This window comes from Bos indicus, chromosome 15, assembly GCF_029378745.1.
Source record: "Bos indicus isolate NIAB-ARS_2022 breed Sahiwal x Tharparkar chromosome 15, NIAB-ARS_B.indTharparkar_mat_pri_1.0, whole genome shotgun sequence".
In the NCBI taxonomy this organism is placed as follows: Eukaryota; Metazoa; Chordata; class Mammalia; order Artiodactyla; family Bovidae; genus Bos; species Bos indicus.
In genome coordinates this window covers 77,238,604-77,264,654 of record NC_091774.1, presented here as the reverse complement: position 1 = coordinate 77,264,654, position 26,051 = coordinate 77,238,604, and the positions used below count along the sequence as shown (strand labels likewise).

Here is a 26,051-nt window from a genome sequence, read left to right as displayed (position 1 = left end):
TAGACTCCTGGGGTCTATATACTAATGATAGTACATAAAGCACATTTAATGTTTAATTGGACACTAAACTGAAATCTGTTCTAAGTTCAGAGTTTACTCTAAGTTGTGGCCTTATGTGTGACTTTGAAAACATTTCCTAATCTCTGGTCTAAAAATAAATAATTACATATAAACATTCTCCAGCAATAGTGTGAACTATACAGTATTTGAGCTCTTTAGAAGAGATTTTTAGATACAACAGTAGTATTAAAATTATATTATTTCTGTAGAACAGATTTAGTTTGCCTCTGTTTTAGACTAGGGTAAAAACAGTGTGCTGAGTAATTTGAAGTTTCTGAGTATTTGTAGTATGAACTAGCTTGAATGAGCCATAATGATAATGAACTTGAAATTTCTGAGTATTTGTAGTATGGACTAACTTGAATGAACCATAGCAAACATCATATATAGGTCAAATTAATTTTATTAATGCTTCTTTTTGTTGGCGGTGTTATGCACTCTTAAAACATCAAACCTTGCTATGAAATGAAGACTTGGTTTCCTGTTTATAAAATCCAGATCCCTCTGTTCATTCCTGGTACCACATTTCCACCCACGTGAATTTCAAATCTAAAACCAAACTCATCATATTCTTAACCTCTCCTCTACTCCCCCTAAACAAACAACTCTCAGAACTTTCTTCTGACATTTTTCTGTCATTAGCACCACTGTTCTCCGAGTCATGTAGACTGGAGCCTCCTTCTAGACTTTTTTTCCTACTCCCACATCCTTAGTTGCTAAGGCTTGCTGATTCTGTTGCTTTAATGTAACTCCCTTCAATCTCCTCTGCTCTTCCTTTCCATTCCTAGGAGTTCTGGCTTCTATTTAACTTTGTCCTCGAGTACTGCAATAATTTCTTGTCAGGACTCTACTTTCTCTTCCGTCCAATTCATTCTACATAGATTTATCTTTCTAAAGTAGATAGGATCGTGTCATTGCTGCTTCAGGTCATCAGCATCCTCTGCTGTTTAGCTTCATATTTAGGATTATACATGATCTGGCCCCAGTCTATCTTTCTGGTCTATGTTAAGTGGAGCCATTTAGTGTTCCCTAAACATGCTTAGTACTTTTCTACTTCCAAGACTTTGCGTTTCTCATTTTCTCAGCTTCAATATCTCTTCTCCACTCCTGGTTTTGTTTTTGTTTGTTTTTTGTTAATCTACCCTTAATTTATTACTGAGCTCAGATGTCATCCTTTCTATAAGATTTTTCACTGACCATGCCTTACTCACTGGCAGTTGATCGTATCTCTGATCTCCCTAATCCTTATTTGTCTCTTGCTTAGGGCACTTTCCATATATACTACATTTTGTATTATGGTTGTTTGGAATTGTGTTTTGTGTTTTTTGGGTTTTTTTACTTTTTATTTTATACTGGAGTATAGCCAATTAACAGTGTTGTGCTAGTTTCAAGTGGATATGGTTATTTGTTTAGGTATCTACTTTTACTCCTGTGAACTCATTGAACCATCATGGTTTGCCCAGAGGGAAATTCATTGAGTGAATACTTAAGGTAAAACTGGAGTATTAGATCCTGTTATTAGAAAGGAGTCTAACCATTATAGCCAGGCCATTCAAGTGTGAAATGATTGGCAGGTTTTACAAATCACTCTTATCTCCCAAGGACTTCTTTTTAAGTAAACTTTGTTAGTTTTGTTGTTGTTGTTATTAACAGTTTTAGTAAGATATATAATTTATATACTTTTCACCCATTTTTAAAGTGTACAATTCAGTGACTTCCAGTATATTCATAAATTTATGCAACCATCAACACAATTTTAGAACATTTTTCATTACCCAAAAAGAAACCCCACCTTCCTTCACACTTTTCTAATATTCCCAAACGCTCTAGTTGTAGGTAACCACTCATCCAATTTCTGTCTCTGTAGATTTGCTTGTTCCGAACATTTCATATAAATTTACCATCTTAAGCATTTTTAAATGTACAATTCAGTGGCATTAAATGCATTTGTAATGTTGTGTAGCCCCTACCATCCATCTCCATAATTCTTCTCCTTGTAGAACTAAAACTTTATACCCATTAACAGTAACTCTTCATTCCCCTCTCCTTGCATCTGCTGGCAACAATCATTCTACTTTCTATCTCTCTTTATGATTTTGGCTACTCTAAAAAGAGCAGAGGCATTACTTTGCCGATGAAGGTCGTGTAGTCAAAGCTGTGGTTTTTCCAGTAGTCATGTATGGATGTGAGAGTTGGACTGTGAAGAAAGCTGAGTGCCAAAGAATTGATGCTTTTGAACCGTGGTGTTGGAGAAGACTCTTGAGAGTCCCTTGGACTGCAAGGAGATCCAACCAGTCCATCCTAAAGGAAATCAGTCCAGAATATTCATTGAAAGGACTGATTCTGAAACTGAAGCTCCAATACTTTGGCCACTTTATGCGAAGAGCCAACTCACTGAGAAGACCCTGATGCTGGGAAAGATTGAAGGCAGGAGGAGAAGGGGACGACAGAGGATGAGATGGTTGGATGGCATCACTGACTCAATGGACATGAGTTTGACAAAGCTCCAGGAGTTGGTGAAGGACAGGGAAGCGTGGTGCGTCCATGGGCTCACAAAGAGTCGGACGTGACTGAGTAACTGAACAACAACAGTAAGTGCTTCATATAGGTGGAATCACACAGCGTTTGTCTCTTTGTGGCTGGCTTATTTCAGTTGACAGTATCTTCAAGGTTCACCCAGGTTATAAGCTTGTGTCAGAATTCCTTTCCTTTTTAAAGCTGAATGATACTGTGTTGTGTGTACATACCACATTTTGCTTAGCCGTTCATCCATTGATGGTCATGTGGGTTGCTTCCGTGTTTTAACTGTGAATGCTGCTGCTATGAACATGGGTATACAGATATCTCTTTGTACTTGCTAAGTCGCTTGAGTTGTGTCCAACTCTGCAACCCCATGACTGTAGTCCTCCAGGCTCCTCTGTCTGTTGGATTCCAGGCAAAGATACTGGAGTGGGTTGCCATTTCCTTCTCCAGGAAATCTTCCCGACCCAGGGATCAAACTCGCATCTCTTATGTCTCCTGCATTGTCAGGCAGTTTACCACTAGTGCCACCTGGGAAACCCAGACCCTGCTTTCAATATACCCAGAAATGGAATTGCTGGATCATATGGCCATACTATTTTTAATTTTTGGAGGAACTGCCATACCGTTTTCCACAGTAGCTGTGCCATCTTACATTCTCACCAACAGTGTTAAAGGGCTCCAGTTTCTCCATATCCTTGCCATCGTTTTCTGTTTTCTGGATTTTTGATAGTAGCTGTCCTAATAGGTATGAAGTGGTGTCTCGTAGTTTTGATTTGCATTCCCCTAATGTTCAAGGCTATGGTTTTTCCAGTGGTCATGTATGGATGTGAGAGTTGGACTGTGAAGAAAGCTGAGCGCCGAAGAATTGATGCTTTTGAACTGTGGTGTTGGAGAAGACTCTTGAGCGTCCCTTGGACTGCAAGGAGATCCAACCAGTCCATTCTGAAGGAGATCAGACCTGGGATTTCTTTGGAAGGAATGATGCTAAAGCTGAAACTCCAGTACTTTGGCCACCTCATGCGAAGAGTTGACTCATTGGAAAAGACTCTGATGCTGGGAGGGGTTGGGGGCAGGAGGAGAAGGGGACGACAGAGGATGAGATGGCTGGATGGCATCACTGACTCAATGGACATGAGTCTGACTGAAACTCCGGGAGTTGGTGATGGACGGGGGAGGCCTGGCGTGCTGCGATTCATGGGGTCGCAAAGGGTCAGACACAACTGAGCGACTGAACTGAACTGAATGTTCAGTAGTATTGAACTTCTTTTCGTGTGCTTATTAGCCTTTTGTCTGTCTTCTTTGGATAGGTGTCTAATCAAGTTCTTTGCCCACTTTTTAATCATGTTGTTTGCCTGTTTTTGAGTATTAGGAATTCTTTATAGTACCTCATTTTTATCATTGAATCATATTCTATTCTATGGATTTACCACGTTTTATTTATCTATTTATCAGTGGATGGAGATATGGGTGGTTTCCACTCTTAGCTATTATGAAGGTTAATTTGGTTTTAGTTTGCTGTGTGTTTTGAAAATAGCACTACGTTTCTCAGAAGAGATCATTCAGGCCTTTAGATTGTGCGACTTTTCGTGAAATTATTGGTTTATTTTATACATATTTCATTTTATGAACTCTGAGGGTCCTCTGCATTACTTCCTGAATATGTTCTGAATGTTCCTAAGGCCTGTCTGATAATGGTTAGTTAAAATGTGCAGATAGAGGCAAAGTTTAACTTTAAAACAAATGGCCACTTTAAAGACCTTATTCCTACCCTCCCACAAATATTCTAGAATTGTAGTTATAAATTTAAAACTAGTATGAACTGTAGATTGTAGTCTACTACTCTTGGGTTTTTAACCAATTTCAAGGAAAGATTTTCTTTTTCAACTGGTAGGGTAAATACTCAGTGGAATAAGTATTGTGAATAACCCCAAATTATAATTAAAACTGTAGTTATTTCTTATGCAAAGACAAGTGAACAGTGTCTGAGACCCAGCTAGATAGTTAGCTTGATTATTTGGCAGCTGCTGATCAGGGATGATTCCCCCTTACCAACTAACTGTATTTTAAATTTCTCTAAATTACCTTAAGTCCTTTGGAGGCAAATAAACTTGTCTTTCACATATACTCCTATTTGCTGTTTATATTTTTATTGAGTTAGGTAAGCACCAAAATTACTCTTATTATTTACACTGTATGAATAGATATAGGGTGAAGATTTCACTGTAGATCATATAGAAACCATGTGTAGGTAAGTTCCTGGAAAATTCACCAAACTAAGAATCAAGAAGTCTCCTCTAGACCATTCTCCTCCACCTAGGTGACCTTTGGTGGGACACTGAACCTCTTTTCCCCCCATGTATAGAAAGAGGATAAAGATGCTTTATTTATTTATTTGAGCCTCATGAAAAGAGAGATTAATGAGACAAAAAGCTTTTGCTCAAGAGAATCTTATGGTTGAGTAAGAAAGAGTTACCTAAGAATAATATTTAAAAAAGAAAGAAAATAAACCTGAAAAAAGAGGATAATGATGCTTTATTTATTTATTTGAACCTTGTGAGGATAGAGATTAATAAGACAAAAAGCTTTTGCTCAAGAGTATCTTACGGTTTAGTAAGAAAGAGCCACATAACTAAAAATAATATAAAAAAAGAAAATAAACCCAAATGAGATAGTATACTTGCATTTACATTATGAAATACATAGAAGATGAATGATTATAAAAATACCTGTAAAAGATAAAGTGCCACTTAAGTATTGGATGGGTGTTAGCTGTTATTTTAACAAGGGACTTTGAGATGAGTGTAAGCAGTGCCCTAAAGTCTTTGATCATAGAATTTGAAAGGTTGTAGACTAACAGATTTTAACCTGTGTTAGAATTCAGGGACTCTGTACATTTATATGGAAAAATAATTACCTCTTATTTTCACTAACCTTTTAACTGAAATTTTGACATTTTCTTCAGTTAATAATGTAGACAATAAACTGCAGTAATATTAGAAGAATATAACGCTTCTGTCACCAATAGAAATCATATCTGTAGTCATATATAAAAATATTCATCATAACTTCATAATTACAGTAGTTATTAAATATGCTCTGTATTTTGTTTAATGTATTAACGTAGAAACCCATATACTCAATTTCAAAATACTTTGATATTAATACTATATTTCAGTATGACAGATTTAATATAATCATGTATCTTATGCATTAAGCAATATTCTAAGGTGCTTGTTCAGTTCAGTTCAGTTCAGTTCAGTCGCTCAGTCATGTCCAACTCTTCGCGACCCCATGAATCGCAGCACGCCAGGCCTCCCTGTCCGCCAACTCCCGTAGTTCACTGAGACTCACGTCCATCGAGTCAGTGATGCCATCCAAACATCTCATCCTCTGTCGTCCCCTTCTCCTCCTGCCCCCAACCCCTCCCAGCATCAGGGTCTTTTCCAATGAGTCAACTCTTCACATGAGGTGGCCAGAGTACTGGAGTTTCAGCTTTAGCATCATTCCTTCCAAAGAAATCCCAGGGCTGATCTCCTTCAGAATGGACTGGTTGGATCTCCTTGCAGTCCAAGGGACTCTCAAGAGTCTTCTCCAACACCACAGTTGAAAAGCATCAATTCTTCAGGGCTCAGCCTTCTTCACAGTCCAACTCTCACATCCATACATGACCACAGGAAAAACCACAGCCTTGACTAGATGAACTTTTGTTGGCAAAGTAATGTCTCTGCTTTTGAATATGCTATCTAGGTTGGTCATAACTTTCCTTCCGAGGAGTAAGCGTCTTTTAATTTCATGGCTGCAGTCACCATCTGTAGTGATTTTGGAGCCCAGAAAAATAAAGTCTGACACTGTTTCCACTGTTTCCCCATCTATTTCCCATGAAGTGGTGGGACCGGATGCCATGATCTTCGTTTTCTGAATGTTGAGCTTTAAGCCAACTTTTTCACTCTACTCTTTGATTTTCATCAAGAGGCTTTTGAGTTCCTCTTCACTTTCTGCCATAAGGGTGGTGTCATCTGCATATCTGAGGTTATTGATATTTCTCCTGGCAATCTTGATTCCAGCTTGTGTTTCTTCCAGTCCAGCGTTTCTCATGATGTACTCTGCATATAAGTTAAATAAGCAGGGTGATAATATTATAGCCTTGACGTACTCCCTTTCCTATTTGGAACCAGTCTGTTGTTCCATGTCCAGTTCTAACTGTTGCTTCCTGACCTGCATACAGATTTCTTAAGAGGCAGATCAGGTGGTCTGGTATTTCCATCTCTTGAAGAATTTTCCACAGTTTATTGTGATCCACACAGTCAAAGGCTTTGGCATAGTCAATAAAACAGAAATAGATGTTTTTCTGGAACTCTCTTGCTTTTTCCATGATCCAGCGGATGTTGGCAATTTGATCTCTGGTTCCTCTCCTTTTCTAAAACCACCTTGAACATCACAAAGTTCACGGTTCACGTATTGCTGAAGCCTGGCTTGGATAATTTTGAGCATTACTTTACTAGCGTGTGAGATGAGTGCAATTGTGCGGTAGTTTGAGCATTCTTTGGTATTGCCTTTCTTTGGGATTGAAATGAAAACTGACCTTTTCCAGTCCTGTGGCCACTGCTGAGTTTTCCAAATTTGCTGGCATATTGAGTGCAGCACTTTCACAGCATCATCTTTCAGGATTTGAAATAGTTCAACTGGAATTCCATCACCTCCACTAGCTTTGTTCCTAGTAACGCTTTCTAAGGCCCACTTGACTTCACGTGCTTGTAGACTTGCTCTTTTAATGCTATACAATTCCAAAATAAAGTTGACTGTAATTTAGAAATGAGATAAATATTTTCAAATTTGCAATGCCAAATACTGATAATGATAGTAAATTTGCTAGCATTTATTGAGCCAAGTTCCTAGTATAACAGCTTTACGTGTACTGACTCATTTAATCCACACAGTCCTCTGAGGTGTGTACTGTTATTCCCACTTCACACACAAGCATGCCGAGGCAGTGTACATTTGGGTAAGTAACTTACCTAAGGTCTTGACCTTAAGTTACTGGTGATTTTGAAGATACAGAATTCCTTTTCTTTTTTTTTTAATTTAGATTTGCAGGTAGAAATTGAAAGTAACAAAGTTTCCCTCAAGTAACAAAAACTCAAATTTGATAAGCCTGTTCACCGCATTTTGGATTATTGTGTCCCCCCCCGCCAGCAGGCATTAACTGGTCATTTTATGTATCCGGCACTATACATGGTGGACTAAGGTCCTATGGATTCTGGTTTCTACACTTGAAACATCTAAACTCTAACCTGGGGCTCTTCTCACTACACTCTTCCTCAGTACTCTTCATCCCCCTCTTGTGTGTGTTACTCAGTCGTGTCCAACTCTGCGATCCCATGGACTGTAGCCTGCCAGGCTCCTCTGTCCATGGAATTCTCCAGGCCAGAATACTGGAGTGTGTAGCCATTCCCTTCTCCAGGGGATCTTCCAGACCCAGGGGTCAAACCCAGGTCTCCCACATTGCAGCAGATTCTTTACCATTTGAGCCACACAGATAACTCCTAACTAAATTTTTATCTCCAGACCAGTTCTCTCTCTTGAGCACCAGGCTTGAATCTCCAACTGCTTTCCACATCTGCCCTTGTCTAATGAACATCTCAAACACAGCTTGTCCAAAGCTTCATCTTTATCCTGATCTTAGACTCCTACAGTCACTCAATAAAGACAGTCCTTGACATTCTTTATGTCTCTAAAATCCATTCCCTTTTCTTTACCTGCGTTGCTGCTGTTCTTAGTTCCAAGTTATCATCATCCTTCATTTAGATTAGTTTTCTGATTTCCCTCCGTTGTTACTGCCTTCTAAGACATTCTTTATATTGCTTTTATATTTACATTATATAGTTTGAAAAATAAGAATCTGATACCTTATGAAATTTTCTTGTTTATAGTCCTTCAATCAAAGTCTCCTGCCTTTGGAATAAAGTCCAAATTTCTTAACATCACTTACAAGACCTTCCAGGGTCTGATCTAGACTACCTTCTAGCCTTACTCTCTGTCTTCCCTTACTTTTCTTGTTGTATTTTATACATTAGCCTCACTCAACATTGTTCAGTTCCTCAGACCACCATAATAAAAGAAGTTAGAATAGATGCTATGGCAGTTTCTAAACACTTATCTCTGTTTTTATACTTATCTTGGAATGATAAAGTTTTGTACCAGCACAAGTCTTTCGACCACAATTTTAGTAGATTTAAACTATGTTATACCACATGGGTGAATTTTACAAATGAAACATTGAATGAAAAAGGCAAGTTATACAACAGTATAACATTTTCTAAGGCTCACAAGCAAGCAAATTTTGTTTAGGAGTATGTGACTGACCACAGCATAGAACCATGCAAACTTCAGGAAAGTACTTCTTTGGGAAGAAGGATGGGGGTAGGAAAGAGTTGCACTGGTGCAGTAATATTGATAGAGTTCTGATTTTTAATTTGGATGGTACGTCAGTGTATCAATTTTACTGTAATGCCTCCTAACACATATATTGTATATCATCTTAGATATGTAAAAAATTAAATTCTAAAATTAATTTTAAAATTAATTATGGAGAAAAATTAGTGAAGTCCTTTTTTTCTTAGTATATTAATCTGGGAAAAGATAAAGACAGAGCAAGAGTCTTCAGTGTCACATGAATACACAAAATACCGTATCTATTATTTCAGTGCCTGGGAAAGTTTTGGTATGAACCAAGCCTTTCCTTTGAATGGAAAGCAACAAAATCATAAAGCAGTAGTTTTTTAAGCTGAGGCTACGAAGTGGTAGAAACCATTTCAGGAAACAGCACAGTGCCAACAGTATTTTACATGGTACGGTTAGGTTGGGTCACCTTTTTCTTCATGTTTCAAAAAGAAACCAACAAGAAAAAAAAGTATGCAGTGAATTGATAGAATACCAACAATTGAATGTTGTTCACATTCTCGTGGTTGGAAAACGCTTTAAAAGCTCTCATTGACTGGTTCTCTTTGAAAATCAGTCAGATAGGAAAGATTGCTTTTGCAGCTCAAACTTGTGCCAAGAAGATAACGTTAGAGGTTTTTAACCCACGGTTGCATGTTAGAATCACCTGGGAACCTAAAAAAAATGTTTTTATTGATGTGAAATTCGTGTAACATAAAGTCAGCCATTTTAAGTGAACCATTCGGTGGTATTTTACACATTCACAATGTAGTGCAACCACCGTCTCTGTCTAGTCCTGACACAGGAACGTTTCCATCACATCACAGTAAAACTACTTATCCAGTAAGCAGTTTCTCCCCATTCTTCCTCTCTCCGAAACCCCAGGCAACCACTAATCTGAATCTGTCTCTATGGATTGATACATTCTGGATATTTCCTATGCGTGGAATCGTGTGACATCAGACCTTTCATGTTTGGCTTCCTTCACTTAGCGTCGTGTGTGTGAGGTTCGTCCATGTTGTAACGTGTATCAGTAAGTACTTCCTTCTCACCGAAGGCTGAGTAACGGTCCGTTGTATGTCCGTATCAGTTTATTTATTCATCCACCAGTGGACATTCGGGCTAACTTTTGGCATGTTCATGTACTTGTTGGAGTAGCTGCTTTCAGCACTTTCAGCTCTTTTAGGTGCTGTATAATATATCCAGTGAATATGTCACTGTTCATTCTCCTTCTGATGAATGTGTAAGGTGTTTTCAACACTGAACTTTGATAGCCACCGTCGCTGTGTCTTCTGGCGCATCTGCAGTTGGTGTCAGTTTCTAGGGTGTGCACCTAGCAATGGAGTTGCCAGACAGTAGAGAATGTGCGTTTTCAAGTTAAATAACATAATACTGTTCTCCAAACTCCTGTATCTTCTCACTGTTGCTTTATTAGCCTTCTCAAAGATTCTCTGACTCCTACTCTAAAACTCAGTGCTGTTGTTTCACAGAGTCTTGGGGACTTTGAAGAGACGTCTTAATGGAAGTTTCATTTACTCTAATAAACTTTTACAATTCAATCTCTAATATTTTTTCCTGGGATATTTCCTGCATTTAAATGGGAGGCAACAAGTTGCAAAGGAAGAATCTTAGTGTGAGCTGCTGCCTGCCAGTTTTGTTGTTTTTGGCAAATTATTGAATCTTTGTGAGCCTAGTGTTTAAAGTGGGAAGAATATTTTTCTTTCGTGTAGTTGTTGTTAGTATAATGTTGTTAGTATAAAATCCACAATTTTAAAAAGTACTTTTCACAGTGCCTGACTCATAGCAGACAGTATCAAGGCATATATTCAAGTTTAAATAAATATTGATTGAAGACATATTTTATGTCAGACGTGGCCTGAGGACAGAGAGATAAACAAGATCTCTTTTGTGTTATTTATAATATTGAAAAATTTGAGACAATTTAAATGTCCACTGTTAGAATTGGTAATTATGGTACATTCATAAAATGCAGTGCATTTAGACTTTAACTCAAACAGTAAGGAATCTGCCTGTGAGGCAGGAGACCAGGGTTCGATACATGGGTTGGGAAGTTCCTCTGGAGAAGGGAATGGTGATCCACTCCAGTATTCTTGCCTGGAGAATTCCATGGACAGAGAAGCCTGGCGGGCTACAGTCCCTGGGGTCGCAAAGAGCTGGACATGACTGAAACACTAACACACACATAAAGTGCAATGCCACCTTTAAACATCATGTTCTCAAATATGAGGAGATGTTTGTGACCATGTAAGAAAAAAATTACAAGAAGATTAGCCCTTTTTCGTATAATTTATACACTGCATGTACATTGAAAGAAATCTAGAAAGATTCAAGTGGATACATGTCAGTGTTCATCATGGTTACTAATTGGTGTGAAATTGTGTTTTAATACTTTCCTTCTTTATTTTCTGTACTTTGGAGATTTTCTACAGCTGTATCATCTAAATGAATAGCATAAAATTGTTAAAGGAATGTTGACTATAAACCTCACTAACTAAAAAATGATTTAATGTTTATGAAGAATTAGTTTATTGGGGGATTTAATTTTTTGCTAGTTTATATTTTGTTGTTGTTCTGTCAGTCGTGTCTGACTCTTTGCTGTCCCACGGACTGTAACACTCCTGACTCGTCTGTCGTCCACTACCTCTTGGAGTTTTCTTAATTTCATGGCCGTTGAGTTGGTGATGCTCTCCAACTCTCATCCTCTGCCACACCCTTCTCCTTTCCCAGTGTCTCAGACTTCAATCTTTCCCAGCATCAGCGTCTTTTCATTGAGTCAGCTCTTCACATCAGTGGCTGAAGTATTGGAGCTTCAGCATCAGTCCTTCAATGAATATTCAGGGTTTATTTCCTTTAGTTTATATAGACATATTTATTTACCAGGATTAGGTAGAGAGCTAGGTAGCATTGAGGTTTTTTTCATGTTGCTTATTTGCCTTACAGAATTTTGAATTAAAAGTATGATTTATCTTTGAAACTTTTCTTGCCTTTTTTAAAAGGCCAAATAGTTTAGCTCTTCTGTTTTATTCTAGCTTTGTCACAGATCTAAGAAGTTCTCATTTGGGAAAATACATATAAGCATCTTTTTAAAAAAATAGTATCTGTCCTTTCTATTTATTTAGATTTTTATTAATTTTTTCTTTACTTTTTAAATGTTCTATTAATAGAATTAAATGGGCATTTGACGGAAGAATGAGATTCTTTTGTTGGTGTGTGCTTGATAAAAGAGAGCTTGGTTGCTAGAGTTAATGGATTCCGATGTTTATCTGACCAGGAATTACTCTTAATTCTACGGAGAAACTGGAAGCACGATGGGAGACGACAGTGAGTGGATGAAACTGCCGGTTGATCAGAAATGTGAACACAAGGTAAGACTCTTCTGGAACTCAAATTTTACTGTCATTGGCTTGTTTTGTCAGCAGTTATACTGCATAGTGTAGTATAAAGCTGCTGAATGATTACACAATACAACCAGAAAAACAGCCTGCTTTGGAGATTGGACACTTTGAGTAGGAAACTGTCTCATGTTTGAATAGTTACCTCTTTAATGTCCTGTTACAAAGAAATAATGACTAATACTTGGATACAAAGTGTGATACATTTATAGTGGCCAGTTTATGAATTCTAGAAGGCTTTGGTAGAATAGCATTAATATTAAACACAAGAAAAAGTTTATTAGCTAATCTTTAAAAAGAAAGAAAATCAACTGTCTGGATTTCTTAAGCTTCGTTTTTGTTTCTAATCTGGGATCCTTTGTTCAAATTACCTGGTATAAGATAGTCACCACCACCCCCACCCCCAATAGTAGATGATAGTATCAGTAAATTTTGTTTTGTTTCAATTGTTTCAAAATACTTTTCTTTTAGCTGTGGAAAGCAAGATTAAGTGGGTATGAAGAAGCCCTGAAGATCTTCCAGAAAATAAAAGATGAAAAGAGCCCAGAATGGTCCAAATTTTTAGGATTGATCAAAAAGTTTGTGACGGATTCCAATGCAGTGGTTCAGTTGAAAGGATTAGAAGCTGCACTTGTTTATGTTGAAAATGCCCATGTAGCAGGAAAGTAAGTACTTTCTTTCCAACTATTCTGGTAAAAACCCCTGTCTGGTGCTACATGGATTAATTATGTATTTTTATGGATCACTGTGCTTAGCACTTTTGGAGGATATTCATTTCTTAACTTTCATAGCTCCTTGACTCTTGTTTCTCATTCAGTCTTTATCTGCTCTCAGAAGTATAAATGGTACATGAGATCTTTAGAGAGGAGCAAATTAGAAATCAGACACTTGAGTTTTTTCCTTAGGGTTTGATGAGCAAGTGATTCTCTCCTGCTGAGATTTTTGTATGAGAATTACTCTAAGAGGAAAAATTTTTAGAAGAAACTGAGGTGGTTAGTAAACGCATCAGAATTTCACTGAAAACATTTGAGCATTACTAAAATCTTTTTCTTAACAATGGTTCCAGGCTGCGTCATCTTAGAGTCACATCTTTCTCCCTATGGTCATTAGACATTTTTCTCTCTTAGGAGAGGTAAGTTACAACCTCTGTAACTCCCAGTTTATTGGTTGATAGATGTATCTAGTCACTCCAGTCTCCCATACCTCATAAACATGACTTTTCTAACACTGGTCTTTATGTCATTGAAAGGAGTCCTCCATACTGAAAAAAAACGGGGACCCTTGACCTAATTGCACAAGAAATATGTATATCCATCCCTCAGTGTCTCCAGGGGAATTATTTCCAGGACAAAACTCCGTACCCCCCCATGCCTTAGGATATAGCAAAATTACAGATGTTCAAGTCCCTTACATGAAATGGCCTAATATTTGCATATGACATATAGCCTACATCCATCTTCCATCTCTAGGTTACTCTTAATACCTGACACAGTATAAATACTATGTAATCAGTTGTTAACTACAATGTAAATGATGTGTAAGTAGTTGCTGGCTGCATGGCTCTTGCTTTTTGGAACTTTCCAGAATTTTTTTATCCAAATATTTTTGACCTGAATTCAGTTGAATCCATAGGTGAAGAACCCATGGATAAAGAAGACACCAGTATAGATAAAGAAGACACCAATATGTACTTGACTCACCTCAAAATTTATACCTAGAAAGACAGTCATTAATTTGACAGTTTCGTTAACCAGCATCACCAACTTTCCCTTGCCATCAGTGAGACAGTTGCTTTTTTAATTTCATTTTTCTTCTGATACTAGATACTTTTTGATAAATGCTGTGTGTGATCCAAACCCACTCAGTTTCTCTAATTTCCAGCAGTACAGGTTTCATTTAATTTAGAAGAGACTCAAAGCAATAAAGATACTGTAAAGTCTTGCCAAGGAGTCAGGAGCAGCCTTTTGTTATTAAAGGTGCATATCCATTCCTTCTGTGAAGAAATTCTCTGTCCTAAAAAGTGTTTAAAATGACTTTTAAAATTTTTCCAAAAAAAGCAAGAACTCTGTTATTTTTATAAAATATATGTGTATCTGTTTATATGTGCATATAGAAAAGTCTAGAAGGATGGATACCATAAAGTTGAAAGTAGTTTTCTCTGGAGAGTGAGATTTCAAGGTATTTTTGCTTTCTTATTTAAATTTCTTCTCTGTATAAATAGAAACTGATCTGCTGTGACATGTCTTAAATGGAAATAGTTTGCATAAGTTTTTTTTTAATGTTCTTGAATATAAATGTTTAGAGTCTCATTTACGTTATTTCTAAGTGTTTTTTTAAAAAAGTATTTGTTTCCCCCACTTTGCATGAGCCTTTCCAGCTCTTTCCACTCACGTGTGCTTTTATGAGCATGGTTGCTATTGTTTGTAATCTATGTGTTACAGAACCACGGGAGAGGTTGTGTCAGGTGTTGTAAGTAAAGTATTCAACCAACCCAAAGCCAAAGCCAAGGAGCTAGGCATGGAGATTTGTCTAATGTACATAGAGATTGAGAAAGGAGAAGCTGTACAAGAGGAGCTGCTGAAAGGCCTGGACAATAAGAATCCCAAGATCGTTGTGGCCTGTATAGAGACACTGAGGAAAGCCTTAAGGTAAGACCTTTTCTTTTTGCTTCGATTCTGTTGACTATAATCTCTCAATTGAGTTTGGCTACCTGGTTTAAACAGAAATGAAAACTGTTGGGGTTGACTTGGCAGGCCATACTAACCAGAAAAGTGACCTGAAAAAACCAGAGCCATTCTTTAGGCTTGATACTTTGTAGTCAGTAATTTTAGCCTTGAAGTGTGTTGCATAGTTAATTTATCTAAATCTCTTTCTAAGGAAGATGAATGGGGTATATTTCTGACCTGTTTTAAGATTATGAATTGACTTTTTCCTGGAAAAGCACTCCTCAGGGTATTTAACAGCTCTTTTTCTCTTATCCTCAAGCATAAATGTATGTACTTTGAAATGCTGGCTAAAGACATAGTTGTTGGCTAAAGCAACCTTCATTTATCTGCTTTTAAAATAGAAGGAAATGCTGTGTGCTTTTAAACAGAGGCATAGCAACAGAAATAGGAAATAACTTTTATGTAATACGTTATTTTCAACCCTAGGATTTCATGTTGTTTGACAGTGAAGTTTTTCATGAATGGGATCTCTTTCAGGAACAAGCAGCTGTAATTTTCTATGAAAGTCTGAATTAGACAAACCAGTAGTTTGTTCTTATCTCGCAGTCCTTCTCATCTGATATCCTGTCCCCAATACATCTACATGTGATACTTCAGAAAGCAGCTCTCATGAAATCCTAAATGTGTGACCTATGGGTGTGAAGATCTTCCCAATTCAGTTCTCTTTTGATTTTGTATATGACCTATTTCTTGCAGAATATGCTTCCTTTGGTGTTTATCTTACATGAAAGTATCAAAATTCTTAAATTTGTTAAGCTGTCTTCAGTTTATAAGTCTGTAAACTTTGTCTTTCACTTCGTTCATAATGTTCTTTCATAAAATTTGGCTTTTACTTAGATTCTTTTGTGATAAAATTTTCCTCATTCCTAACCTATTATAGTGTAATAGATATACTATCATTTTAGAAATTTAGTGACTTGATGCATTGTCAAGATTGAGTGAGTGAATTGGACACAACTCTTTGCGACCTCGTGGACTGTAGCCCACCAGGCTCCTCCGTCCATGGGATTTTCCAGGCAAGAATACTGGAGTGGGTTGCCATTTCCTTCTCCAAGAGATCTTCCCGACCTAAGGATTGATCCCAGGTCTCCCGCATTGTAGGCGGACACTTTACCGTCTGAGCCACCTGGGAAGTCAGTTCTATCCTTAGTAATTGGTTTCTTAATAAAAGATATATATATATATATATATATATCATACTATATTCTACCTTAAAATTAAAAGTTTCTAATCTGGAATTCTGTAAACTCTGGCTATTTCATTTTTAAGCTGACTGGGAGAATAAAGGTAGGGAAAAAAAACAAGTTAGGTAATCTTTCTTATGTTTTCCTAATAGATGTTGTTTATTCCCATCCCTCTATGGTTCTGTATTTATTCTAAAGCATCTCAGAATCTATAGTAGAACTACTAGATAGCTCTCTGGGACTTTATGGAACCTTCGGGCCAAACTGTTCAGTCCTTGGTTCCAGAGCTTCCTCAAGCTGTCTATGTTAGCTTTCAGTCAGTTCAGTTCAGTTCAGTCTCTCAGTCGTGTCCGACTCTTTGCGACTGCATGAATCACAGCGTGCCAGGCCTCCCTGTCCATCACCAACTCCCGGAGTTCACCCAGACCCAAGTCCATCAAGTCAGTGATGCCATCCAGCCATCTCATCCTCTGTCGTCCCCTTCTCCTCCTGCTCCCAATCCCTCCCAGCATCAGAGTCTTTTCCAATGAGTCAACTCTTTGCATGAGGTGGCCAAAGTACTGGAGTTTCAGCTTTAGCATTATTCCTTCCAAAGAACACTCAGGGCTGATCTCCTTCAGAATGGACTGGTTGGATCTCCTTGCAGTCCAAGGGACTCTCAAGAGTCTTCTCCAGCACCACAGTTCAAAAGCATCAATTCTTTGGCACTCAGCTTTCTTCACAGTCCAACTCTCACATCCATACATGACTACTGGAAAAACCATAGCCTTGACTAGATGGACCTTTGTTGGCAAAGTAATATCTCTGCTTTTCAATATGCTATCTAGGTTGGTCATAACTTTTTTTCCAAGGAGTAAGCATCTTTTAATTTCATGGCTGCAATCACCATCTGCAGTAATTTTGGAGCCCCCCAAAATAAAGTCTGACACTGTTTCCATTGTATTTTGAATGAAAGACGCACTGCCAGGATTAGTGATCTGTCAAGCAGAGTGAATCCCCATAATTACATAGAAAGTTAATAAAAGATTATTAAAAATAAATTTCACTCATTTAACTATTTATAAATTGATTTGTTTGTATTTTAAGCTTTTATATGTACATACATATATATTTAAGATGTTACATGAGTGTTGGTCTATTTTAGATTTAAGTAATTCCTAGACTGATTACCTAGAAAGTTTTTAAATGGTAGTATTATTTTGGACTCTGGACATTAAATAACATTCTTGGAAGAATGGCATCTAAATACAGATGTTGTTATAAGTTCCTTTTTTCTTCTTCCCTGAAAAAAACTTGACCTATATATGTCCCTATTGTATATAGATATAAAACTGAGTTTGAGTGAATTCAAGTTAATATTTTACCCAAGCATAGTGCATGCTAATGCTAAGTCACTTCAGTCATGTCCGACTCTGTGCGACCCCATAGACGGCAGCCCACCAGGCTCCCCCGTCCCTGGGATTCTCCAGGCAAGAACACTGGAGTGGGTTGCCATTGCCTTCTCCAATGCATGAAAGTGAAAAGTGAAAGCGAAGTCTCTTAGTCATGTCCAACTCCTAGCGACCCCATGGACTGCAGCCTACCAGGCTCCTCCGTCCATGGGATTTTCCAGGCAAGAGTACTGGAGTGGGGTGCCATTGCCTTCTCCAATGGTGACAGGTTTTTCCCCCCAATTTTTAATTCCAGTGAATTCGGTTCCAAAATCATCTTACTGAAGCCAATTATCAAAGTGTTGCCAAAACTCTTTGAATCTCGAGAGAAGGCTGTTCGAGATGAAGCCAAATTAATTGCTGTAGAGATTTATAGATGGATTCGAGATGCTCTGAGACCCCCGTTACAAAACATAAACCCTGTCCAGGTAAGGCACTACGTTTTCTGGTTGCCTTTATATAAGGTTGATATGGAGATAGCTCCTTCCTGTCGTTGTTGTTGATATTTTATCCTTACAAATAATTATTTTTCATTCTTTACTTTGAAATCTGTTTTTTCCAAACATACCTGTTTCTGCTGTTACTTTTGTCCACTCAAGTTAAATACTGTGTATTCTGTGATACCAGTATGTTAGTGTCAAAACTATAACAGTTTAAAAGATCCTTTTATAATACTGTAGGACTTAATATCCATTTGAACAGAATGGATTCTACTTATTTTTTATATTTCGGTTGGTTTTAGAGGTACTATTTGATGCAAATATATGTGAATTCATGAAATAATAAGAGTGTCTTAAAAAGTGGATTTTATTCTTTTCTAACTGTTTAGTCACACATCTTCATTGTAGTAGGTATACGTTGGTTTGACTTTTACTACAAAATGTACACAATTTAAGTTTATCTTTTCTGATTTGCCTTATTAGAGCCGCATAAATAAGAAATTGGGTTCAGGTCTGTTAGTAAATATAAATACGTTCTCTAATAGCAGAGATCTAGATACGTTTTTAAAATATTTTATGGTATTTGCAGTTGAAAGAACTAGAAGAAGAGTGGGTCAAGCTGCCAACAGGTGCTCCTAGACCAGCTAGGTTTCTGCGTTCCCAGCAAGAACTAGAAGCTAAATTGGAACAGCAACAGTCTGCTGGTGGAGATGCTGAGGGAGGTAAGCCACTTATCAACACTGGTTTCTGTAAAAAATTAGCAAGACTGGCCCTGTAACAGGAACCTGTGTTCACAAGGTAAATTTTATAGGACCGCCATTTGATAAAATACAAGTTGTTTGTAGGATTAATAATTCTGGTCCCTCCTGTGGCAAGATTGCATCAGGAGTGTGAAAGGACAACTGACGACTGTTTGGTAAGTAAAACCATTTCATCCATTTTTAAGGTTTGTTTTGTTTTCCTCCCGGAAGGTGGTGACGATGGTGATGAGGTACCACAGATAGATGCTTATGAGCTTTTGGAAGCAGTAGAAATTCTTTCCAAGCTTCCCAAAGACTTTTATGACAAAATTGTAAGTAATGGTAAACTTCTTTGATTTATTTCATGTTTAATAGTTACTTGAATATTGTTGGAGAATGCCCTGCTGAGCCCTCTTCCTGGTGCACCCTCTTCCACCATATCTCCCCTGTTAGAATGAGTCAGTGGTTTCTTCTTGGTTCCCATACTAGTTTGAATAAGTGCCTACATTAGTCCATTTTTTCACATCTTGCCAGAAACCCAAACATTATTCTTGACTTTTAACTTTTCCTCATTTTCTGTCTGGTCTTACCTTTAAATATATCTCAAATTCATTCTCTTTTCTCCATCCCCAGGGTTTCTTTCTCTACCCAAGGGTAACTGCTTTTTTTTTTTTCCCCTTCCCCAAGGTTTCTTGAACTTGACACTGTTGACATTTTTTGGCCAGATATTTGTTTCGGGGATTGTCTGTACACTGTAGGATGTTTAGCAGCATCTCTGACCTTTATCAATCAGGTATTAATAATACCATTCCTCCAAGTCATGACAATCAAAAATGTCTCCAGACTTTGCCAGGTATACCCCAAGAGTCAAAATTACCCCCAACTGAGAAAGTCTTGTCCCAACCATTACCATCAGCTCTTGCCATATATGCTGCAGTATCTTCCACAAGACTCCCTGTCTGCTCTTGCCTCCTTCCCATTATATTTCATAGTATAATTAGAAGTGTCATTTTCATTCTGATAATGGAAATCTTTCTATATTATTGCCTTATTAAAATCTTTCAACGGCTTCCATGGGTTTTAAGATGATGTTTGAAATCATACTGTAGTCATTGAGGCAATCTATGGTACCTTTGAGGCCTCCATGTACCTTCCAGCCACATGTCTAATTGCTGTCACTTCCCACGCTCCAGTCATACTGAATTTCTCCTGGTATCAAACGCACCAGACTTTTTTTCCACCCTAAACTCTGGGCTTTGTCATATGCTGTTCTTTCTGCCTATAACACTATTTCCCCCCGTTCCCATTTACCCCATAGTATCTCTTCATCATCCAGATCCCACCTTAAGCATCACTTTGGGGAAGAGGTCTTACCTGATAACCTAAACTGAGTTAAATCCTTTGCTATCCCAAAGCAGCTTGTACTTCTCCTTTCCCCGTGGTCATGACCTGATAGTTATTTATTGAAGATCTATCTCTACTATCAGCTCCTTGGGTATTCTGTTATCTTCTGATGAACAAATATATATTTGATAAATTGAAGTGAATTATAATTACCTCCAAGATGACGCATTTGTCATCTTTGTATCCCTAGTTCTTTCCAACAGTGAATATTCGAATTCAAATTCTAGTGAAGCATTTTCTACTTTATGACCACAAAGGAAACAAAAAAAAATAACACTATACCTACAGTTAGGAAAACTGATATCCAGAATTAGAACAGTATTGGTTGTTGGTTATATGTTTGTTCTTGTCTGGTGTTTCTAATGTTATCAGTATAGAAATTCCTCTCTCCTGTAGATGTGCTACTGTGAGATATGCTAGAAATACTTCTATTAGTGTTTTCTGTTTAACACTTGCTTAAAATTTACCTAGAAAATGAGAAGAACGATCTGTGGTGTTTCATCCTGCTTATTTATTGTAGAACATTAGGATTATGAAATGTTACAAAAATACTTTTTACATATGAACAAAATTTTATACACATGAATTTAACATTCTGCTTGGCTACATAGTTTTGTAATGTTGATTTCTAACTAGCTTTAGAAAGTTTCTAAAAAACAAAAAAACAGATATCTTTGAATTAGTAGCACGAAAGAAATAGACTTTTGTTTTGCTTTCTTGTTTTCTGTTCTCCACGTGACTCATATTGTGTCTTGTAGGAGGCAAAAAAATGGCAAGAAAGAAAAGAAGCCCTGGAAGCTGTGGAAGTACTAGTGAAAAACCCCAAACTGGAAGCAGGCGATTATGCAGATTTAGTAAAAGCTTTGAAGAAGGTAAATATGAGGAGTTTCAGCATTGGTATCCCAACAACAGACCAGGCCGTTATTTTTCTTCATCAGTCATCTTTTTTATCACAGTTAGCACCGCCATTTAGGGAACACTGTTGATTGTTTTTTAATTATATGCATACATATTTTTTTAAGGATTATTTAAAATGATTGGTCTTAGTTTAGAGGGATTGGTTTTTAATCTTTGTTAATTATCACTTTGACTGTAAATATGCTATTTGATAGCATACACAAACGTTAAGAAATAGAGAATCTTGCTGATCTAGAACAAAATATTCTAGTTTTATAATTCTACAGAATGAGCTTTTTAAATTGGGTGTTTTTAATGGAACAAATATTAGATGTGAAGAGTATTTTTCATTAGGTAGGTAGTAAGTGATACCACATTATTAACATGTAAAGTGAAGCACAGGACCTGGGGATATGTGGTCAGTTATAAAGCAGGTAAGTACTAAATAAGAAAGAAGTATTTTAGAAAATACTCTTTGGTATTACTTAGTTCCAAGCAAGTTGAATGCTGGGGTGGATATTTTTGTATGTAGTGGCTTTTCATAAAATCTGTAAGTCAGGTCAGACACTTGTGGATGTCGTTTTAATAGAGCTTAAGAGACTGAAGGTGTCTTCCTTTTTTTTTTTTAAGGCGCCTTCTTGAATATAGCAAGGATAAAATGTTTTATTTGCTTCTTCAGCTTGAAATTAATAGAGGATTAGCATGGTGGGGCAGAGAAGGCAATGGCACCCCACCCCAGTACTCTTGCCTGGAAAATCCCATGGATGGAGGAGCCTGGTGGGCTGCAGTCCATGGGGTCGCTAAGAGTCGAACACGACTGAGCGACTTCACTTTCACTTTTCACTTTTATGCATTGAAGAAGGCAATGGCACCCCACTCCAGTGTTCTTGCCTGGAGAATCCCAGGGACGGGGGAGCCTAGTGGGCTGCCATCTATGGGGTCGCACAGAGTCGGACACGACTGAAGCAACTTAGCAGAAGCAGCAGCAGCAGCATGGTGGGGGGTGAGGGAGGTTACTCTTTAATTAAATGAATATGTAAGTAGAGTAATTCTCATTATTCATAGTAGTTATATTCTATAATGTCACCACAAACACTGAATTAGCAAATGCTGAACCATTGCTCCAAGAGAATATACAGGGTTAAGGTCCTGCAGCCCTATGATCACATTTTCATCAACTGATCAATGCATAACCTTGTTTTATTCTGTTTGAGGATGTCTTATTCACTATATGTGATTGATTCCTTAACATTGAACTCACAGCAGTATAACTCATGCCTGAACAAAGTCTGCCTAACACATTTATTTTCTCTGAAAGAGACATCACTGCCTTTTTGCATGTAAGAACACCAGAGAGCACCTCAGCACTATACTTGTGGGTCACTTTAAACAGTGGGAGCACCAACCAAAAGCACGAAAATGCAGGAAAAAACCCATGGCAGTAAACTAGACTATGAAAAAGACACTTGTTTACAGTGTAAGAGCTAAAAGACAAAGGCAGAGTATTGCATTGTTCATCTCAGCTGGGAATGTGCATATCAGGCAATTCAGATTTTTCCCAGCTCTGTGCTTATCTGTGAGTAACCAGGAAAGTGCCTCGATTATTGATTTGGGGCTTATCAGTTAATTTTAATGGATAGATGAATTTGCAAATGTGAAATTCGTGAATAATGAGGCTGGACTGTATTTTCTCATAGTTAGTCTTCCTTTGCTTTCCTCCAAGTAGGATTTGGAGACAGGGATATAATTTGTCAAAATCATTGTTCCTCTGTCATCTATCTTGAAGAGCCACAGACCCAGGCAAGACTACAGTCATCTCTCGATAGCCCCAGGTTGGGGGAAAAGGGGGGCAGAGGGTTGGTTCCAGGAGCTCCCATCTACACTAAAATCTGCTCAAGTTCCTTGTATAAAAGGGCATAGTGCAATGAGTACTGTTGGCCTCCGGAATCTGCAGTTACAAAGGACTGACTGTTGTTAAAAGGGAATGGCCCTAGGGAAAAGATTCACCAACCTGGAGCCTAGGAGGAAAGAGGAAGGGTAGAAGGCAGTAAGAGGGATTCTAGTGACCTTGAAGAGAGCTTCAGATTCTCTGTAAGTTCTAGCATATAATTTTTAAAATCAGGAATCTTATGGAAACATGATATATTGCACTGAATTCTCAATGCCTCAAATAAAAGCTTTTGTTTTTCCTCATGTAATGATCAGGAATGTTAATTGAAATCAGGAATGTTAATAATTGATGTTCTCTACATGCATTTTCTTAGGATATTAGCTTTTCAGATGAAAACTGTTCTGTGATTTCCATTGGTTTTGTGACTGTGAATATAAACTTTCACTGTGTTCTATACAGAGAAGGTCATGGATTTTTATATCTGGGTAGACATAAACAGTGGATCTGTGTGAGATCTTATGGTAGCAGGAGGCACGTCTTTCCCTCTTCACATGGTGGAGTTGGGGCAGTCAATCAGAGGCTACAAACCAGTAAAAAGAAACTTAATTTTGTGGCTAAAATATTTAAAACCATGAAAAATTAATGTCAATATAAATTAACATGAAACATGATATTTTTGTTTTTCTATTTTCTATTTTAGTTACTTGTAGACAAAATAAACTTCATATCCATATTGTTTTTGTTTTATTATATAGTTGATTTATAGTGTTGTGTTAATTTCTATTGTACAGCAGAGTGATTCAGTTATACATATATATATATGCATTCTTTTTAATATTTTTTCCATTATAGTTTATCCCAAGAAATTGAATGTAGTTCCCTGTTCAGTACAGTAGCACCTTATTGTTTATTGACCTTCCGTATGCTACTTTGCATCTGCTAATCCCACTCTTATCCTTCTCTCCCCACGCCCCCACCCCATGTCCAGCCCCAGATCCATGTTATATTGACTTAATTGGTCTTTGTGGACCCATCCCTCTTCCCTCCATAGTCTCTTCTCTCTGTTGTCTTTGTCAAGTAATCTTACTAATTTCCCAGTTTTTTTCCTTAAATACAAGTAGTAAAAAGCTACTCATTTTGAAATTCCTCACAGTGTTACTGAAATAATTTCTTTTAAAAATTTTTTAAAAATTTGTTACTTGTTTTTGGCTGAACTGGATCCCCATTGCTGCACGTGGGCTCCTTAGTCAGGGTGGCAGGGGCCACGCTTTGTTGTAGCGGTAGACTTCTGGTGGCCGTGGCCCTGTTTGTATTGTCTGTCAACAGTGTTTTTGTTTTGATTACTGTTTAGTGGGTCACATTACTAGTTAAAGATAAGTAGTAATTGATTATTACTTAAAATCAATTAGGTAGAAGTGACAGCAATTTTAATTATAGAGCAGTTCCCATTATTTAGATTAAATTAACATTGTGAGCTATAACTTTTCTTTCCCTGATCTCAAACAGAATTACTGACTTTTTCTTCAACCCTGAAATGGAGTCCCTCCGTGTACACTGTTTTTCTTAAAAATAAACACTTTTCCGTTTTCCCCATTCCTGTTTCCCAGTTAAGAACCACTTGTTTAGTCAAACTGGAATGGGTGAGAATGAGTGTTAATAGGCAAATATTGTACTGTATGCCTGGTTCATCACTTACCAATAAATGCACTCAGTCTTTTGCTATATCCTGAACTATAATAGGTTCACAAGATCCTTTTCAAAACTTTGCATTAGGGGTCATCAGTGTCTAAGATTCAATTTCCACTGGCTACTGCTCTTATGGTAATGTTAGATAGTCTCTTAAGAATTCGATTGAATGATGTCGTTTAACTAGGCCAGTATAACAAAAGCACCTTTGAATGTATTAAAATACTGATGTCCAAATCCAATCCCAAATTCATTGAAGTAGGATCTCTTGCAATGGGGTCTAGCATGTTTTTGATAACCTTTTCTAGAATATATGTTCAGATGCTAAATACAAAATCTAGCATGTAAATAATACCTTAGAGATGTTTTAGTAAAGAAAAATAAGCCAGACACAAATGCCAATATGTTCAATACAAAAATGAATAGCATTTTAATACCTAGACTTAATTATAGATTTTACAAAACATTTATTAGGACCCTGGTCTCATCTTCTCATAAGGAAAATAAATTTGCCATGAGTTTAGAAGGAGAATGTGCTTTAGTAAAGATAGCAAAAGCTTTGGGGTCAAAGCAGACTGAGTTTGAATCACAGCACTACCATTTGCCAACTCTGTGATCTTGAACGTATTAATCTCTATTTAATTTTTGAAATCCACAAAATTGAGATAATAATAGTACTTATTTTATAGAGTAAAAATTGAATAAAGATTATAAAGCACCTATAAAATTATAGCATCTAATTTGTTTTTAATAAATGTTGGTCTTTTAATCCTTACTCCTCGGTAGGGAATGTATATATATAGGACTGTCTTGCTATGCATAATGCTGTGCATTAGGGTTCTTTAATTCAGGGAATCTGGAATGAAATGTTCTGCTCATGAAATACCAGATCTTAGGGATAAAATCCAAAATAGAATGAAAGTATTTCTTCTACCTGGGGAAAGCATGAAAAAGCTAAGATTTGGGGGCACTTAAAAGTAAAGCATCCTTTTAGCATCAGCTGGCTTGAACAGTAAACCACAGTAAAATCCTAGCAGAAAGGAACTGAGGCAATAGTAGTCACTGTCTTGCTAAGTTGATACAAATTCAGCTACTACCTATGAGTTTTGCTAAGTTCTGGGTTTTGTAGGGTATGCTGTAGGAGGGTGGTAGTATTAACGCTGCTGGAGGACACTCTGATGAGAGACTCTGAATACAAGCCAGATGGTCACTAGGGAAC

The 26,051-nt window shown here is 37.3% G+C and overlaps 1 protein-coding gene across 4 annotated transcripts in view; it reads left to right on the top strand.

Annotated features, from left to right (window-relative positions):
- CKAP5 (cytoskeleton associated protein 5) overlaps window positions 1–26,051 on the top strand; it is a 105,171-nt gene that overhangs the window by 27,027 nt on the left and 52,093 nt on the right. For all 4 annotated transcript variants that reach the window (XM_019975167.2, XM_019975165.2, XM_070767642.1 and 1 more), the window contains exons 2-8: window positions 12,314–12,407; window positions 12,906–13,099; window positions 14,876–15,082; window positions 18,031–18,202; window positions 18,804–18,936; window positions 19,186–19,286; window positions 21,117–21,230. In XM_019975167.2, coding sequence (XP_019830726.2) covers window positions 12,351–12,407; window positions 12,906–13,099; window positions 14,876–15,082; window positions 18,031–18,202; window positions 18,804–18,936; window positions 19,186–19,286; window positions 21,117–21,230 — 978 coding nt within the window. In that variant the 5' untranslated portion in view covers window positions 12,314–12,350. The remainder of the gene's footprint in view (window positions 1–12,313; window positions 12,408–12,905; window positions 13,100–14,875; window positions 15,083–18,030; window positions 18,203–18,803; window positions 18,937–19,185; window positions 19,287–21,116; window positions 21,231–26,051) is intronic.